The 18342-nt window shown below is 42.7% G+C and overlaps 1 protein-coding gene across 2 annotated transcripts in view; it reads right to left on the bottom strand.

Annotated features, from left to right (window-relative positions):
- LRRK1 (leucine rich repeat kinase 1) overlaps positions 1-18342 on the bottom strand; it is an 82250-nt gene that overhangs the window by 48502 nt on the left and 15406 nt on the right. For both annotated transcript variants that reach the window (XM_063346096.1, XM_063346097.1), the window contains 4 exons: positions 10988-11151; positions 9935-10106; positions 7532-7711; positions 6757-6905 (listed from right to left, as the gene is read on the bottom strand). In XM_063346096.1, the coding sequence (XP_063202166.1) occupies positions 6757-6905; positions 7532-7711; positions 9935-10106; positions 10988-11151 (665 nt within the window). The remainder of the gene's footprint in view (positions 1-6756; positions 6906-7531; positions 7712-9934; positions 10107-10987; positions 11152-18342) is intronic.

Raw genomic sequence — 18342 nt, 5'->3', positions numbered from 1 at the left:
AAATTAAGCAGAGTATCCACATCTACTGCAAAATATACAGTACCTAATGGGAGTTACACTGTACAGCTTTCACACTGGCACTAAATATATTCTGCTTTATTGTTAGATTTTCCTAGTCTATATATTTAACAGATGCCTGCTTACAAACTCATGTTTTAAATTCTGTATGTAGTTCTCTCTAGTTTTTTCTTCATCTGCAACAGCCCTAGACTGAGCTTGTTTACAACACCGGACAGCAATCAGTTATGATTTATGGTAATAAAAAGAGTATAAACCCACAGGTCAGATTCCCTTTTCCATCCCTAGCTACCTGACACTTCCGGGATGGAGTACTGATGCTAAGGGATGGGAAGGTCTTCCCAGCATGAGGAAACCTTGCTGGGAAAGAGCACTTTTGTGCTGAGACGCTTGACTAGTTTTTCCTGGTTCCTTGGATTGCCTCAAGAGCTCCTAACAGGAGCCAGATCTCTAAATCCAGATAATGCAGGAAACCAACTCTACACTACAAACAAAATCCTCAAGTAGTACTGATATCTGGTTGGCTACTTACATGCACATCCAGGCCACTACCCTATCTTATAATACCATTACTCTTTATTTTAGAGAGAGAATTTTCAGTTGCTTTGGCTTTCAGCCAAGGTCACCAAAAACTAACTTACAAGGGTACTGATGCAAGAGGGGAAGGAGCGTCTGTCTGGGGCAGGGAGAAGGGCAACATCACTGTAGCTCCATCCTAGATCAGCTAAAATTGTCCCTGATAGAATTTCCTTGCCGATTAAGCTGTATTTCTATTACTGATGTCACTTATACCATATTGTGGTTTATAGTGTTGCCAACAAAAGCCTTTCTATGCCAGGATCATTAAATCTACACCATGACTTCTGCTCATATAGAAACAAACCCCATCACTGTCCTACCTAACAGCGCTGGATAAAATCACATACTCTGCATTAGCAAAAACAAACCCCTTGGCTTAGGAAAGAGTTAAGAAAAGGCCCAATCCCCAACTACACGTGCTTCATGCAGATTTTTAATAGGAATGGCCTTTTCAGGCTAGAAGAGAAAGGTGTAACAAAGATCCAGCTACTGAAAGTATACTACAAGCACAGTCTGTCTAGATATGTGAGAAATGTTTTAGCAGGGAATACAACTAACCTTGGTTGGCAGTGCATACTCCAGCCTGATACTTTCTTTCCAGGAATACCAATTTTTTTCAAAAGCTATGCTGAGACTCAGCCAAAGTGGGGGCGGAGAGGGTAAACCAGAATGAATAGGGGAAAATCCAAGCTTTTAGGCAGCAGCTCCAGACAGCATGTCTATGGTCTAAAAATTAACTGCTAGTAAGGAAGGGGCTTTCCGCTTACCCGTACTGTTGTCAAGACACAGGGTATGGAAATATTAACACAGCACAGAAAGGTGGATTCATCTCAGCCTGCCTATCAGACCCATCAATTATCTCCTGTAACCATCACGGAGACCTTGCTCAGAGGAAGACTAAACCTCAAAAATGATGCCATGAAGATCAGCCATGCTCTTTCCTCTACCTCCCTTTTCAGCTTGCCATCTGCCAACAGAGGGGAACGGCAAAGCCCTTCGTGGAGATCTCAGGCAGTGGCTGAAGCAGCTTTTTACTGACTCTATGCTGCTGGAGTAAGGCAGTAGATCAATCCGGGATAAAGATCTGGCTGCGGGACTAAAGCTACTTTTCACCCTGCAACAAGGAAAACAGTGAAATTACATTCCAAGTTGGCCTCAGCAACGAAGCTGTTAATTATTATGCCATGTATATTACGATAACCAACGACTAGCACTGCATTGGGTAGGACACATAAAAAAGATGTCGACCAGAGGACATTTACCCTGGAAGTTCAGGACAACTTTCAACAGTACACGGCGATGGAAGTGGTGGCATCCTGGCACTTTTTCCTTTGGCAATGGCATTGCCACAGTGGCTGTGGATGCACAGGATCCACACCATGGTGTAAGAAGAAAACAGGGAAGGAAAATTTTCCTGGCTTTTTTTTTTAAACATCTTTTAGCATTTGATCTGAAGTGGGATGCTCCATAGCACCTTTCCTAAGACATGCATCCATGAGCAAAGTATCCAGCCCCTTGAACTATTTCATGTATTTTACCTAAACAAACAGAAGGAAGAAAACTGAGAATTACAGCCAAAAATCTGAGCAAATATTCCATGCAAAAGGCTATCCACAGCTCCTTCAGTACACAGAGGACACATATAACCTAGTGTGGAGGAGGACGCCTATAACCCCCTATAACCCTATACGGGGATTTGAAATTCTGGCAGTGATGTGAATGAAGGCCTGGAGAGCAGGCTCGCTCGTTTGGTTTCCTCCTCACAGGAGAAAGCAGGGTCTTGTGGTTGAGATCCTGAATTCAGACTCCAGAGTCCCAGATTTCCCATGGGACACCAGCCACTGTTTCAGGCTACCCAGACTCTGTTTGCCAGCCCACATAATGGGACAGTAACATGTTGTCTCGTCCCAGGAGAGCCAGGAGTAAAAATGCACTACAGCCTCCAACTCCCTCTTTTCTCTTCCTGCTTAATTAAACTGCAAAGCTGAAAAAAAAAAAAAAAAAAAAAAAAAAAAAAGAGAGAGAAAAGAACTGATGTTACTTATTCCCCCTCAGTTCCTGCTCTGTTGCTCTGTTTCAAGACAATGCTCTTTACAGTGGGCCCAAGCTCTTATTTCTGTACAAAAAAGTACTTGTCTTTGAGTCCACTGACCAATGCAGTCATAGTGAGACCTATAGCCTGCTTCTAGCGAGTGCAAGCAGGACCATACCTCTCTGCTGCTTCTCATTTCAGACTGATACTCATCTCTGTTCTGCATTTAGATTGCTGTGTATCATTCACCTCAAAAATGCAGAGCCATAGCCTCAGGGTATTTAATGTGATAGAAAGATACCTGCAGAATTCAGACAGTGACCTCCAAATCAAATCTTGAAATCCAATACCTGCTATGAATGCTGCGGGATAGGCGTCCCCAGCTCCTAGGCAGCTTTCTGAAGCTACTTGCACTCAGTCCTCCTCCCCAGCCAGAGCCTGGGACTGACAGTGTCTCTTCTGCCTGACTGCCGCAAGATGGAGGATCAGCCAAGCCCCTTCGTCTGACTTTGGGAGAGTGGACAAAATTCTTGGTGCTAGTAACCTCAGCAGAGTTACACCGGAGATTTACTTGGCTCAGCACTGTGCAGTGAAAACATAATTAAGTGAAAAAAAGCCTGGCAGCAAGGCCAGGAAGAGAGGGGATTTCCTCCCCAGCTCATACTTAATCATGTCCACTGTCTTCCTAGAAAAGCCCATTTCCTTGGTGCAGAAGGTCTGTGATGCTGAACTCGCGGAGCCCAGTGATCAGCTCAACCCTTCTCCATTTGGCACTGGTTGGCGAGTTCTGTGCTCAAACGGGAGAGGGATGGTGTTCGGAGGCTGTCAGATCCTGGGCACAGCCTGAGTCGGGTGGCTTACTGCTCCTCCGAAGGGCAAGACAAACCTCTGCAGACTCTCGTCTCCTGCCAAGGAAAGTGTTTCTCAATATGCCTCCTGAAAACTAAATGGAAATCTTCTACTGCAGTGATGTCAGGGGTTGCACTGAGGAAGGCAAGGGACTGGAAATTGTGCAGAAGCAAGAAACCCTGCTGCTTTCGGGCAAACAGTGGACTACAAATACAAAAAAATATTTACTTAGATTTGAGACCTTTTGGTAAGGTGATTAAGAAAAGGCTTTGTGCGTTCCTCCTAACCACCATGACATGCCCCAACAGATCTTCGCTCTTGCCATAGACAGGATATTGTGAGGACGGGGATCTAATTTCTCCATCAATAATGCTGCTATGCATCTTGAGCGGAACTGCCATGGATTTCTTTACCCATGGTGATGTAACTGAAATAGCCAGGCAGTGGGTAAAGAAATCAGAGGAGGCTCACACACACGTATACCTACACATACATTCGTGTGCTTGTGTATAAAATTCTTGGCAAAAATTTCCTAGGGAAAACGCAGCAGTTTAAGCTCTTTTCTGCTCTGTAACAGAAAAAAAATCCACCTATATCTCACACTGCACACACTGGAAAGCTACAGGTTATCTCCATGCCGACTATACATATAGAAGTCTGGAATCTCTGTCCAGCCACTTTACTGCAGGGGGGGTTTTTTGGCATTTGTTACCTGTTCCTGTAAAAAAGGAGCACTTCCTCTCTTTAGCAAGACAGTGGTTTGCTGTGGGGATAAATTTATGCCAGGAAAAAAAAAAAAAAAAAAGGAGAAACAGATATTAGAAAAACGAGATGTAACTCCTGTTGTTTCCAAAAGGGCAGCACTATGCAGAGCGCAATGGCTGCCTGGAAGGTGTGGCAGCTAAATCGAGCTCTCCAACCACATTTTATGCATAGCTGGTAGCATTCACTACTGTGAAATCAATTGGAGGTCAACTGTGTAGTGTTTTCACTTAAAGAGAGCACAGATGGGACAAACCCTTTTGAAGTTCTGGGCTTGTTCTGAAGTGCTGCATTCTGATCAGTGCTCAGTGTGCCTCATCCAAGAGGAGAGACTTTCTGAGATCCAGCTGGCTGCCATACACATCGCAGTCTCCACAGAATCTTTTTCTCCTTCCTCCCCGTGCAAAATGCATCACAGCCCTTACACAAGAAGGCTGACGTTCATGACTGTTATGAGATACGAAGAAAGCGCTGAGGCAGCTTGTCTGCAGTTGCCGTGAAGTTGTGTTTTAACAAAAATCATCAGGGTGTCCGACTGTCACTTCCCAGAGACCTGAGCTCTGCAGACAAACTAGGACAAATCTTCCTGAATTTGGCCCAGTCTGCCAAAATGAATTCAAAGAGAAAGCATTAAATAAGCAAACATATTAAAAATAAACAGGTACTAGAAGAATCAAGGTCAAGTTTCTAGGTCTGTTTTTTTTGTTTCTTTCTTTTTCTTTTTTTTAAACCAGGCCCTTCTGGCAATTAGCTGATGTTTTAAGACTGCTCTCTTCTTCGCTCAGGGTGTGACAACAACAAAGCTGAGTCATTTTTACAGCAGCTAAGTTAAATACTGCCAGCAAGTTCACATGGAAAACAGACCTCTTCCCTGTGATTCAAACATTCATTCCAAGTTTATTCAAGCTGAATTATCCAGTTAGTTGGATGTTTTTTTTTCTTCTAAAAGGCATGTAGTTTTATCAACTCTCACGTAGAAACATCTAGGATTTACCTTCCTTTTGTTTACCTGTCAACAAAACTACAAATCCCACAGGGAGGGCTCTAAATCTGCTGATTGAACCTAATGAAATCAAGCTCGCATATGTGGACTGTAGTCCCTAACATTCACAGTACGGTCAGGAATCCAGTGAGACAGAGTCTTGGCAGGAAAACAGAGAATGGAGAAGTTCCTAACACTATGAAAACCTCTCTGCTTATTTTTACTTAACACCAAAGCAGAATCAACACCCCAGGATGTTACGAGCTGAACAAACAGGTACTCAGCCAGCAATGGGATTCACAGACAGAGCCTTGATCGAAAAATCTCCTTTGCAATTTTTCACCACAAAATTTTTATGACCTGATTAAAAATGCCTGATAGCTAAATTGCTGGGTAAAAGTAGAAATAATATGAAATACTACATGCTTCCCCATAAAGCAGTAACAGCGTGTGCTGTGAGACGTTTTTCAGTTCTGAATAAAGGAGACAGATAACAGAGATTGAGAGAATGGAGAATTCAGCCTAGTAATACAAAGATACGGGATAGTCATGAAATGCAGTAATACTCGGCGTGAAAACAATGCCTCTCATCTGTGTATCTCAAAGCATCATCACTACGTATTAAGCTTTCCAACAGCTGTGAGATACGAGGAGTTTAAACCTCTCCATTCTACAGAGGAAGAAATAGAGATGCAAATGAATTAAGAAACTTGTCAAAAGGCTGTCAGTGGCTAAGTACCCACAGAGCTCTTGCCAACCTAAAAAGGCTTTAATTGCTTTTTGTTGGCGTCTGTGTCCCATCAAAACCCATTTCTGTGGGACAAGCGCAGCTCAACTAATATGATGTGATCACACACGATACTCTCCATGCTGCTCCAGAAAGCCAGATCTGTCCTGAGTGAGCAGCAGTAAAGGCTATCAGCAGTCTTTTACTGATGAGGATCTGAAGTAGGGAAGAGTGTATTTTGAGCAGACATCAGTTTGCGCTACCCATGCTCCTTGTTAACAAAAAGCCACACGAGCCTGTTTGTACGCCCTCTATCTGAACAGACGCAAGGGAAGAGAAGCGTTTACATGCTTAGGTCCGTGCCATGCTAACCCTCCGGGACAGCACAGAGCTTGTGGCATTACCTTCAGTCAGAATGCACAAGAGAAACCTGAATGAAATGATCATCCTGGGGTCACAGAGAAACCGCGTGGTTATTTCTCTGAAAACTCTGAGCACAAAGTCAATGTTTCCCTTCCACAGCATATGCCCAATTCACACGTTAATGTTAAAATCGCCAAGCAGAAGCTGTCACACACAGTGTCTTGCACAATGATACCATTTAACGGCCTCATGTTTTACACCTTGCAATTCAGCACTGGCACAAAAGCCACTTTCACAGACCGTTCTCCAAATGGGGAGCAAACCACAAGGCTCTTAGTTGAGCAGAAGAATCACCAACCACATGGTACACAAAGACAAATATCAATTATTAACATGATGTTCCTTTAAAAGGGTGTCTCTTCAGACAGATAAATGGCTACTTACTGTTTTTGCTGGAGCACTACCTGGTAGTGGGCTCGTCTCAATGAAATACTTCCTCAGAAGGTGTTTGCTGGATTCAGGACTGTCCATCAGGATGTAGGAACAAAAGAAAGCTCCATTCCGTAATAAAAACACGGCTACATCTTCATTCCCTTTAAAGAAAAGGTAGACTGTCTGTTCTCTTCTTCTCTTGTAAACGAACCAACAAGGAGCTGAACAGAAATCCTGGGAAATAACCACTTCTGAAAAAAAAACCTCGGGGTGTGCAAAAAGGGAACTGAACTGTATAAAGACTGTTTCCCCCAGCAATAGGATTTAGTTTGGTCAAACTGAGACAGCAGAGACACTATGTAAAAGCACAGGCCCAGGCTCTTTCTTTTTTCTCTTTTTTTCCCTGCCTTATTAAGCCATACACACAGCTGTGCTTTGAAGTGTAAATTATTCAGCCTAAATCAAGCATGTGTGCCAAAGTGTCCATAACAATAATGCTTTTATTTGCAAGGTTTCTATTTCTGAAGGGTCTTTTCCCCAGGAGTTTAAATAGGAAAGTTCAGCCTCTCAGCATTTACAGTAATCTAACGTAGGAAGGCCCTGACTTAAATTTGGCTAAGTCAAAAGATTCAGAGCCAATTTTATTTTGATTTATCCCACTGGAAATACAGAACAATTCCAGGCAATCCAGTTCACAGTGACACCTTCCTAGAGGGGAACAACTCAGCCTATTCTTTAAAAGACATTGGAGAAAAGGGACGAAGTTTTGAAGCATGCGAATACATACCTGCCTTTATAGCAGCGTACAGGGGTAAGCGTATAAGAACTGGAAACTCATTCCGCCTGACTGCGCAGCTCTCTGGGTCAGCACTGTACGCACGAATTAGGAGTTTTACTATGTCCAAATGTCCCTGCTGGCAGGCAATGGCCAGCATCCAGTTCAGGAGTTGTTGGCAAGTACTAGGACCTAACAAAAAGATACGGCATTTGACTTAGTTGATGTCACCAGGCTGTGATGTGCAGAAGTCATCCACAAATAACGGCTCTGCAAAGGGTACACAGTGAAGCCCCTGGGGACAAAGGAGCAGACTGCACTGCAAGAGTGTCACAGAAGAGCCCTAAGCTGCTCAGGCACAAAGTTTTCAGCTTTGCTTAACTGTTTTTCATTACCTACCCAGCTAATGGGCAAACTTTGACTGTCCCTGATCTAAGCAAGCACAAGCTAGCAACAGTGGAAGGTTCCGCGGATGCCTGCTAGGCCACCATCAGAGAAATCAAACATCTAATCCCAAGCAGAGATGGCAAGGGATGACGAGGTCCGTTTTTGCATACAGAGACAACAGGCCTGATCCAACAAGACATTTGATCCAAACAGCCAAGACAGGCCACTTGGAAGAAGTTCATAAGAGGGAATACAAAGAACAGGGAAAATCAGCTGACTTTTTATGCTACTGGATGAATAAAACAAAAATAAATGTCTCAGACCACACAAAATAATTGTTTTAGTTTGTTTTCACTGCAACCTAAAGCCTCCCACAAAAAATTTTGTTTCCCTTTGAAATATTTAATTTTGGGTGAATTCTTCACTATCAATTCATAGTAAAGTTAGACAAATGTCATTTAAGGCTAAAACCTAAAATATCACTTTCTGATTTCTGCATGAATTTGCCAGTGTTTTAGTCATCCCCATATTGCTTTTTTTGCTGAAATAATGTTTTGCCTGTATCACATCGCTTTCCCCTAGGTGCGCATAATTCTGCCCCTATAACTAAATGCCCATGACAGGATTATTTCTGCTAACGGTGAGCAGTCCTCAAATACTCCCTGACTCACAGTATCACCTCCATTTACTTTACAAATTCACATTCCCTTTGAAATGCTTACAAAAACATCCACGAGCCCAAGTTTACATGTCAACTTCTTTTTTTTTCTTTTTTGCAGCTTCTGCACGTGGAAATTGCATCACTCTCTGCACTCTTAACAACTCGACTATACCACTCACCCTTGTGAGCAAAAACCAGGCTGCACTTCAGCTGTAAGCCACAAGCAGCTCACGCTGAGCCAGAGAGAATCACTGCAGTGCATTAGCCAAACTCATGCAATTTACTCCTAAACCCTGCCATTGGTTTCTATGTAACGTCTCAGGGAAATAAATGGGAAGTTCTGCATAAAAACTTCTGAAAGCTGCTGTTTGTACAGAGCACCTCCCCTTGACCCCCCGAAGTAAGGGTTTAAGGGAATTTGGTCAGTTCTAAACTAAGCTAAGTTTCCAGAAACTACTTAAGTCACTTTTCATTACTGAGAGTATTATAGTAATATAATTCAATTTTTGCCACTAGGTTACAAAACCAGCATTGTCAGCCTCCTTTCTGGCTGAAGGAAACACTAAGTTTAATTGCATCCCCCAAATTGGAATGTTTCTTTTGCTTCTTTGTGTCTTACAGTTTAAGAACATCAAATAAGCAGGTTTCCCAACAGGTTATTCCCGTATTCACTGAGGTCTCTGGCAAGCATACAGCTCCAGTGAGGGGCTAGAGCTCTGTTCAGGTGAAATGTTGCGGAGGCCTGGCCTTGCTGTTGTAGTTACTGCAGTGCCTGAGGTCAAGCCAGCGACTCGCCCCGGCTGCTGTGCAGCAGCGCTGGACCCCGACTCCACAGAGGGTCCAGGTGCTACAAAATAATTTTTTAAACTAGAAAGTATCTGAAATATAATGATGATTCCAAAGAAGGAATTCCCCTGCAAGTCAAAACAAAACGCCAACACAGAGCATGTCTCCAGCTGTGCACCCAGACTACTACTCTCCAGACCGTCACGCTGCACTCTCACTCCCAGCACCCCCGTGTCTGCTGGATCAGCAGAGTGGGATGATGCTGCTTCCTGAAAATCCCCTGATTCCTCTGTGGCGTCTGGGACGTCACCCAGCTGTGAGGGCTGATGGGAATGAACTGTCTAAATGGCATCTTCCTCCACTTCCAATCTGCAAACACGGAATATTTTTATGCATGTGTTCTCCCCCCATGGGGCAAGTTTTATTCAAACACAGTAGAGATTAGATCCCTCCATGCACTTTCCCACGACTAAGTCCCTCCCCTTTCAAGGGATATTAAAAAAATAAACGCCTGCTTGAAGCTATAGCACACAGCTAACCAAAAAGCTTGAGGAAAGGCAGAGGCGATGCAATAGGCTTACCACGCACGGAATCCAGCAGCTCTTTCACAACATCCTTATGTCCAAAATATGCAGCCACCACAGCTGCGTTGTCATCATTAGGTTCGGTTGGTAACACCACTAACGCTTCCTTCAGTAAATATCTCACCGCCTGCAGGTCTCCATATGCTGCTGCAATACCTAAAAGCTGACACTGGTACAGAAAACACAGCAAAATAAATTCTCTGTCATGGGAGTGGGTAGAGAAAAAGAACATTTCTAGGGCTATGTATTTATTTGTGCCCATGCAAATGCATACTCACTGTCACTGTCATTAATTAAGAATTTCATAAACACTAGCAGCCGTTAGAGTAATTGGTCTTGATATATTAATTATATTAATTTGTTGGGGTTTTGATTTATAGTTTTTTGTATGGCTTTACCACAAAAGTGCCCAAGTCACAGAATGGTGAGCATAAATCCATTTTTCATGGACCAACAGAAAAAGCATTTGCACAGCTCTGCTACAAGGTACAGTATTTCCTATTTGAGAGATGGCCAAAGGACTTGACACGCAGGTACTCTCCCAAAACACCGAGATCAGACCTGTGCCAAGAGCAGGCTCAAAATGAGGGCTCTGAAGGCAAAGCCGCGTGGAAGCTGGTGCAGAGGATATAGTTCCAAACACAAGCACCGAAATCCCCCCGGGGGGCCATTCACCATCTTTATACTGATGGGGGAATACATTTTTTTTTCTAAGTCTATAAACCGCTTCCTTTTTACGGGGAAAAATCTATTTCCCTGTTTTAGTGACCACAGCACCAGCACCCCTTCTCGCGCAGGCTCCTGTTCCTACAGACGCTGTTCCCGTGGTCGGCCTCGTCTTTCTGACCAGTGCTTTCTATGGCAAATACTGTCCCTGAGCACATGTTCCTGAAGAGCCCCACACAACCAGCCATGTCTGGGACCCTGCAGCACCAGCATAACATATGTAACCGAATGGGTTTTCTGCATGAGAAACAACACACGACAGCAGCTCGGCATTTTGGTTTCTTTCCCAATAAAATCTGAGGAAGAGTAGTAACCTGACCCTACCTTTTCCACTTGCAGTGCAGTCTCCTCACATGATAACTTAATCAACTCTTGGGCCTTACTGGTGTCTCCAGCTTTGTAAGCATCCTGAATGCTTTCTGTCACAGGTGTCTGAATTATGGAGACTTCGCCAACTGTGGACTGTTTGCCACCCATGTCCACAGTTCCTGCAGTAAAAGTAGAAAAGAGGGGTCAGGAAGAAGTACTTTTTCATTACTTATGCAGAGGTGCAATCTCAATGCATCCTGGCAACAAAAAAAAAAGGAGGTGAATTATTTTCTGTGGAATATTTACAATTACAAAAAAGAGGAAAAAAACCTCAGCACTCAGTTGGCTGATAAAAGAAAGTGATAATATGGTAAAGTACTTTCCAACAGGGACATGAAACTAAAAGGGACAGCGAGTTCCCCAATTGCTCCCAGAGGTGGTTTCCAAAGGTGGGTGTGAAAGCTCACACGCACACGGATACGTACGCTCTGCAGCAGCCGGCCACGCTCCATCTGCTGCTGCAGGAACCGGGGAAGGGAAGGGCTTACACCAGATTGGCACCTGCGGTACTTCTGAAACAGCAAGGTGTCTGCAAGACCTGCAAAGCCACGCTGGTATTATTAGCCTTGCTTCAGTCACACTTCGTTCACCTCCTGACAACAGCCTGAAAAACCCCACCGTACTTCTCCAGCACTTTCAACCACAGCTTCATACACCTCAATGAAGGTGAAAGAAAAGAAATTGGGAATACTTTTACTCTGGGAAAACAAAGTAAAAGGAGATGATGCAATATGCCCGGTGTCATCCTGATCAATCCTGGAGTCTCCCAGGCTAGACTTTTTTTTTTTTTTTTTTTCAATACCATTAGGAGCCAGAAGAGTTTTTACATGTCAAAGATTAAAAGCTGCAAACCATTAGAGAAGATGCTTGTGGTGGGTGGCTAACGAAGAGGCAGCTGTGAAGTCTCACCCCACCCACCCCCCCAACTACCAGGACAGGGAAAGCTGCAGGAAAGTCACTGAATTTCGAGTAAGATGTTCGGGTCTGCTCCTGAATTATACACAAACAGAGAAAAGCACTTTTCACTTGAAAAGAGACCATTTCATACTCACTTCTCCCTGCTAAAACATTATTCATTATTATTGTTCATTTGCAACTGGTTAAATAAACTCCTTAAGCCCACAGCTTTTCACATATGTTAACAAGGAAACTTTTTTAAAAATAGACACATATGTCATGCGGGGCCTAGTTTAATGCAGCCTGGAAAAAGAAGTAAATTTGAACCAATCTATAACTGTCAGTAAATATCTTTGAATAATGCAGTCTGAATCACCAACAGATTCTGACTAACACTCCTCATCAATTATTTAAATGAAGCTCAAATCACTCAGACATTGGAGACGGCTCCAGAGATTCGTGCCATTAAAGATGTGCCCACATCAATAACCTTTCTCAGACGATGCCGAACGTGTGAAGGACGAGCAGCAGAAATCAAGGCAGACGAATGTGGTGTTAAATTACAGCATAATAAACAGCATCTCAGAGTTCACGTTAATAGGTGTGGCACTTTCATAGTTCTGTAGTCTTAGGGGGTGCGTGGGAAAAGAAATTCATCCAGCATATGGTCCAGTCCTTCAGAGCAGACCACCCACCTGTAAGGGATCTCTAAGAATTCTGCATAGGATTTAATTCTCTTTGTAATGGACACTAAAGGTAGGAAATGCAAACGATTCTTAAGCAAGTAACTGTTTAAAGGATGATAGAAAAGAGAACTTCAAAGCAAACTAGTTCTCCCGTCTGCACAGCAAAAACTGCACGAAGTAAAATCAAGAAGTACAGATCCAAGCACACACTGCAGTTACTGGAACATGCAGCTTCCGCGCGCTCGGCACCCTGTGATGAAGTCCTGAACCTAGAGAGAAGCACTGGAATTCCCCTCGGAAGAAAAACCGCCTCACACCAGAGACACAAAACAGCTGGAAAGCTGAGCAGGAAGCCCTGCAAATTGGACTGACAGAGCACAGCAACTTTAATCTGATTACTAAAAAAATGCTGAAAGGAGGGCCAAATTTTACTTCCTTCCAGGCTCAATCCTGATTTTGGGGACTATCCCTCAAGATCCACATCTGCAGCCATTCCATCTGTAAAGACACGTCCTTTCTGCCAAAGAATTGAGCAGGGCCATATTTCTTTCTTTTTAAATCATGGCCAGGGAAGGTGGAGGTATGAGTACAAGATGGTTAGAGATCCATTCGGGATCTGGGAGATCCCGGTGTCACTTCCTCATCTATTAGAGAGGTCTCCAGCCAACCTCTCATGCATCCTGCGCACCTGAGGTCTTCCTACAGGAGCATTTTCCACCTCTCCTATTGGAACTGCCCCACTGTGCAGGGAGCACTACCAAATCAGTTGGCCAGGGAGCACGAGAAGGACCACAATGTTGTAACTAGGGAAGAAGGAACTCCACAAGCCAGACCCTAATCCGAAGACCGCTTCTGTGTTTTACCGAATGACTACTTTTATGAAACTACTTGGCTAATGTGTCATGCTTCCTCTTACATTTTTGTCCCCCTCAAAATTTCTTAAGTCCTTTGTAATGTAATGGCTTAGTTACAACCACTGCTACCATCACCACTGTTCGGAGAACATGGGCTGGCCATCAACCACCGTGGTCTGCTCATGTACATTAGGTGTAGACTTCCGGGTACTCCAGGAATGGGAATGTCATAAACGGCTGGCTCTGTGGAGTTTACTTGCTCCCAGAGTTAGCTGGCAGTTTAATCAGTCTTTGGGATATCAATTTTAGTCCCTAAATTCAATTTTAGTCTTGTCTTAGGCAAATAAGAACTTTTTATTGATCTAAATAAAACTGTCCAGTTGTGAACATTTGAACATCCATCAAGTAGAAGTCAATAACAGCTTAATTGAATGTAAGAAATCTGGGCCATTCTACTGTTTGAAATCACTATATTTATATTTAATTATTCTTGGCAGAAAGATAATGCTACTCATCATTCAGGTTTCCTCTGTAACTGCCATCAAAACTTCTTTCTACACTTGCATTCTGCAGAGGAAATTGACCTCCTGCCTAAAACCTGATGAAAAAAGCTGCCAAAGGTCTTCAGCAAAAAAAAGACCTTGCAATCGAACTAATTACAAGCCTGAAAAGAGCAAAACTGGTGAGATAGAGAGTGATAAAAAAAGCTCGCCCTCAGCCAACAGCTGTGCTCACATGATTCTGTCAAAGTTATCTTGAGCTTTCAAAGGTTAAATGAGAGAAGGTGGGCCACCTATTCCTAAGTTCTCAAAAACCACAGAAGCCGTCCATTGCAAAGCTAAGCATCTCACCAACCAAATTACCCAATTCACAGAAGACTTCCTGGTGACTTAAGAAATAATATATTGACTTCTGAAATACAAATGGAAAAATAAACAGCAGCATGTTTTATAAGCTTAATTTATACCCACCGGTAGGAAAAGAAAAAAAGAGGAAAATTACATTCTACTGACTAAACACTGGTTTATTTCTACAAGATGCATGACTGAACCATCATCAGTACTGGCATTCATGTAGGCTGGGAATAAACTTTTGCCAATACATGCATCAGCCATTTTTAGCAAAAATCTGGGCTGAAATCCAAAGAAATTCTGCCTACGGTTTTAACCCTACAAATCTCACGCTCTTTACCTGAGCTCTTCGTGGCTTTCATAATACGCTCACCTCACTTGCACATAGCCTTGATCAACAAGATATAACAGCAACACTGAAGCTGAATAATACTGAACCTCTATTTTTCAACTTGATCATGCAACACGCTGAGCATTTAAGCCTGGATGTAACGAAGTGCTTTTCATTCTTAGATTGCATGGATTTAGGAACTGGCTTCTGCGCTTTGCACAATAGGGTCTACATTACTGTTTGCATATTGCTATATGCAATACAGCATAGGAAGTTATGATATTCTATCAGTAATTCTTAGATACTCCTATAATAAAATGCTACTAGAAACCACAGAAGTTCTTACACACCCGTTCTGATTTCCTTTTGCTTTGTTGCACACAGATCTGGGACGGAGTTCCTGTGTTGGCACAGCTTCCTCTGAAACCATTGCCCCATACCAGCACCCCTTTTCTGATGAATTTGAACTGAGGTGGTGTGGTGTGGGTTCATTTCTCTAACACATTTGAATGTTAATGAAAATAAGGTTATGGGGTTTGCTCCCCATCGTTCAGATCATCATCTTTATCTAACTTCTGTGTAGACCCACAGCTTCTTTTATTTGCTTGCTTTCTAATGACTGTGAGCAAACCAAGTGCTGTTTGTAAGGGGAAAATGGGAGGCATCTGCCAATGTTAAAAACGCATCCTTCATCTATTCCTCACACCACTTAACAGCTTGTATCAAAGTAACTAACTTCGGAAATATTTCCCACTATTGATCTCAATGTTTTATACTTTGGAAATAGCCTTTAAGCTTGGCTTTGCTGTAACAGCCTTTTACAAAAGCTAAGGGCAAGACTAATTTTATTTTTAAAAATATTCCAATGGAAGTGGCAGTTACCAATCAAAAACAGTGTTATTTTATTGCCATTCAAAGACTACAGCAGTATCAATTTTAAAGTGCAACTGACTGCTATCCCAGCTCAGAGAAACAAAACAAAAATAGGGCTTATTAATAATAAAGGGTACCATGAGAATTTCAGAGATATATGTAGTTATGCCCAGTCTCAGGCCTTGTAATTAGTGCAGGTGAAAAAAGAATCTAAAATTTCTAAATTGACAGTATGGCATTTTCAGTAAAAAGGTGTGGGTTTGCAGGTCAATGCTGTGAATCAGCAAACGGCTGTGTAACAAAACAGCACATTATATAGATGATTATTATATTTATATCCCAAATCGCTGCATTCCTGTTTCTGACACATAACCTCACAGAGTTCGTAAGTGCTACATTAGTACCTTTGATAAGGTAGGATTTCTTTGGCAACCAACTAGGATATTTCTGTTTAGCAGAGAAAAATATAAATGAGATGCTTAACAGAGGATAAAATAGGACAGGAAGCTAACTTACTCCAAAACAGAATTACAATAATAATAGAACTTTAAAACTACTACTGACCTTGTCATAATGCGTGTTTCCAGAGACGCGAGCAATCAAGATGATGACTTTAACACAGCATCCCATTCAGTGATGCTCAATTAAGCCATTAATCCCTTGGACTGCTAGCCACCCACCTCTGCTTCAGCACAACCGGCTCTTACAGCGTCCACTGGATGTAACGGCTCTTGGCTTGCTGGCTGCTTCTTTGTCCGAATTAACTACTACATTTTAGCCTTGACAGTTATTTTCATCCCCGTGTCCCATTAAAGCGAAATCCAAGCCTCTGGTTCAGAGGGGATCTGGTGATGGGGGTGGGCAGGGAGGCCACCACTCCGGGCTGAGCTCAGACATTAATTCCTCAACAGCACCAGATGGCTACAGCTAACCTTTGCCGGCTTAATCTTTCGACATTTTGACTTCTGAGCGCTGCCACCGAGCAAATAAAAAAATGGGACAGAGATGAGGTTTAAGATGCGCTGAATATTTAAAGCCAACTCTCCCAAACTCTTTAATACGCACAAGCATTGCTGAACATCTTTTAATACTACTCCACAGAAGCTCTGGCAGGTTGGTGTGCAAAATTAATGGAAAGCCATGTTATTTCTGAATCTGTATAACAAACTCACGTATCTTCTGTTGCTTTGAAAAGCTTCAGACTAATAAACCGAGCAACAGCCAACAGGGAGCCTCCAGTGATTTCAAAGGATGATGGATCTGTCCTACATTGCTCTTTCCACTTAGATGGGTAAGAAAAATTTTTCAATCCTCTGGAAATCATTGAGATACCAAAAAATCATTCCCATCCCAAAGGAGGAATAAAAAACAAAACGCTGAGTTCTTTAATTTAAAAAATAAATAAATTTTTATATCAGCCTAAGTCAGTACAAATGCTTTATGAAATAAAGACACCTTTTGTGCTCCTTCTCTGATTAGCTGACACTTCAAAACAAAGTTTCATTTGCTGTTCAAAAAAAGGTTTCATTCATTTATTTCAATCGTTCATTTCTTTAAAAGATAGGGTCATGAACCGAGGCCTGCTCCAGGAGGGAAGTTGTTCCCCCCACCTGCCCACACACGCTCAGTCCAAGTGTCCCCACAGCCAGGACCTGGCCCAGAACAACGCAAAGGAGGGTCCTGCAGCACGAACCCTATGATCCATTTGACTTTGTTCTCAGATTTAGGCAAAACACATACGGCCCAACCAATTCTGCTATAAAATGTCCCCATCAGGACTAAAAAACGGTCAGAACCACGTATAACCCCCCCATAAGAAGACAAGGAGATAATGTTACAGTAAATCCATATGGTAAATCCAACCAAGAGATAACAGGATGGTTTATCTGGGAAATTCAGCATGCCCACTGGAGAGACCATGCCAGAATCAGGCCATGTCCCTCTGACCTTGATTAAAATCTCTTCACAACGAGTGAGATATGCCAACTTCTCAGGACAGAGAGGGAACCCTCCACACACTTTTTCTGCCTATTTTTTGTGGTTCCATTTCACCCAAACATCCGTTATTTCAGCTAATTAAAGGAGTGGCTCTGCACTAAGATCTGCCTGCCAAGGCAGTGGAAAAGATGATGTATCGAGTACAAAAGAAACCCACATCTACAACGCAGCTTATAATCAATGCTCACCGCCCCAAAAGGAAACTTATAACCCCACAAAAGACCAGACCTTAAACACAGAAGAATGCTTCAAAGACCAAAAAACAGTACTGAAGGGATCTTTTTCACTATTATTGCATAATCTGGAATTATTTTTAAATTGTTTACATGCCAGTACCACGCATGCAAAGTGCTGATCTGCATTAAACATCTTCCAGCGAGCATACAGGATCTTGTAAAGGGCGTGCTGACAATTTTGGGTACGGCAATGCAAAATGACCAATTATCACCAGAGCCATTGGAAATTTTCTATTTAGAAACACTCTTAACCTGCAAGGAAAAAAACATTTGCTAATGCAAACCTGAAAGGAAAATATTAAGTCCTGGATGGAAAAATGTTCTGGACTCCTGCCTTTTTAAGGGGCTCCAGAACTGAATTACAAAAACCAGACGCCTCTGAGAGCTTCAGCTTACAGAATTGTTTCTCCATCATCCAGGATAATGGGGGAAGAGGGGACAGAAAAGCGTCAAATACTAGTAACACCAAGACTCAGCAGTCTCTAGTGGACAGTATCACAGATGCCTGCACGGCTGTGTGAAGGTGCCTGGCTGGCTGTCAGGGCCAGAGCTAAGCTGGAGCTGAAAAGCTCTACCAGATCTGA

Source organism: Chroicocephalus ridibundus, chromosome 9, assembly GCF_963924245.1.
Source record: "Chroicocephalus ridibundus chromosome 9, bChrRid1.1, whole genome shotgun sequence".
Lineage (NCBI taxonomy): Eukaryota > Metazoa > Chordata > Aves > Charadriiformes > Laridae > Chroicocephalus > Chroicocephalus ridibundus.
This window is presented reverse-complemented; position numbering and strand designations above follow the sequence as displayed.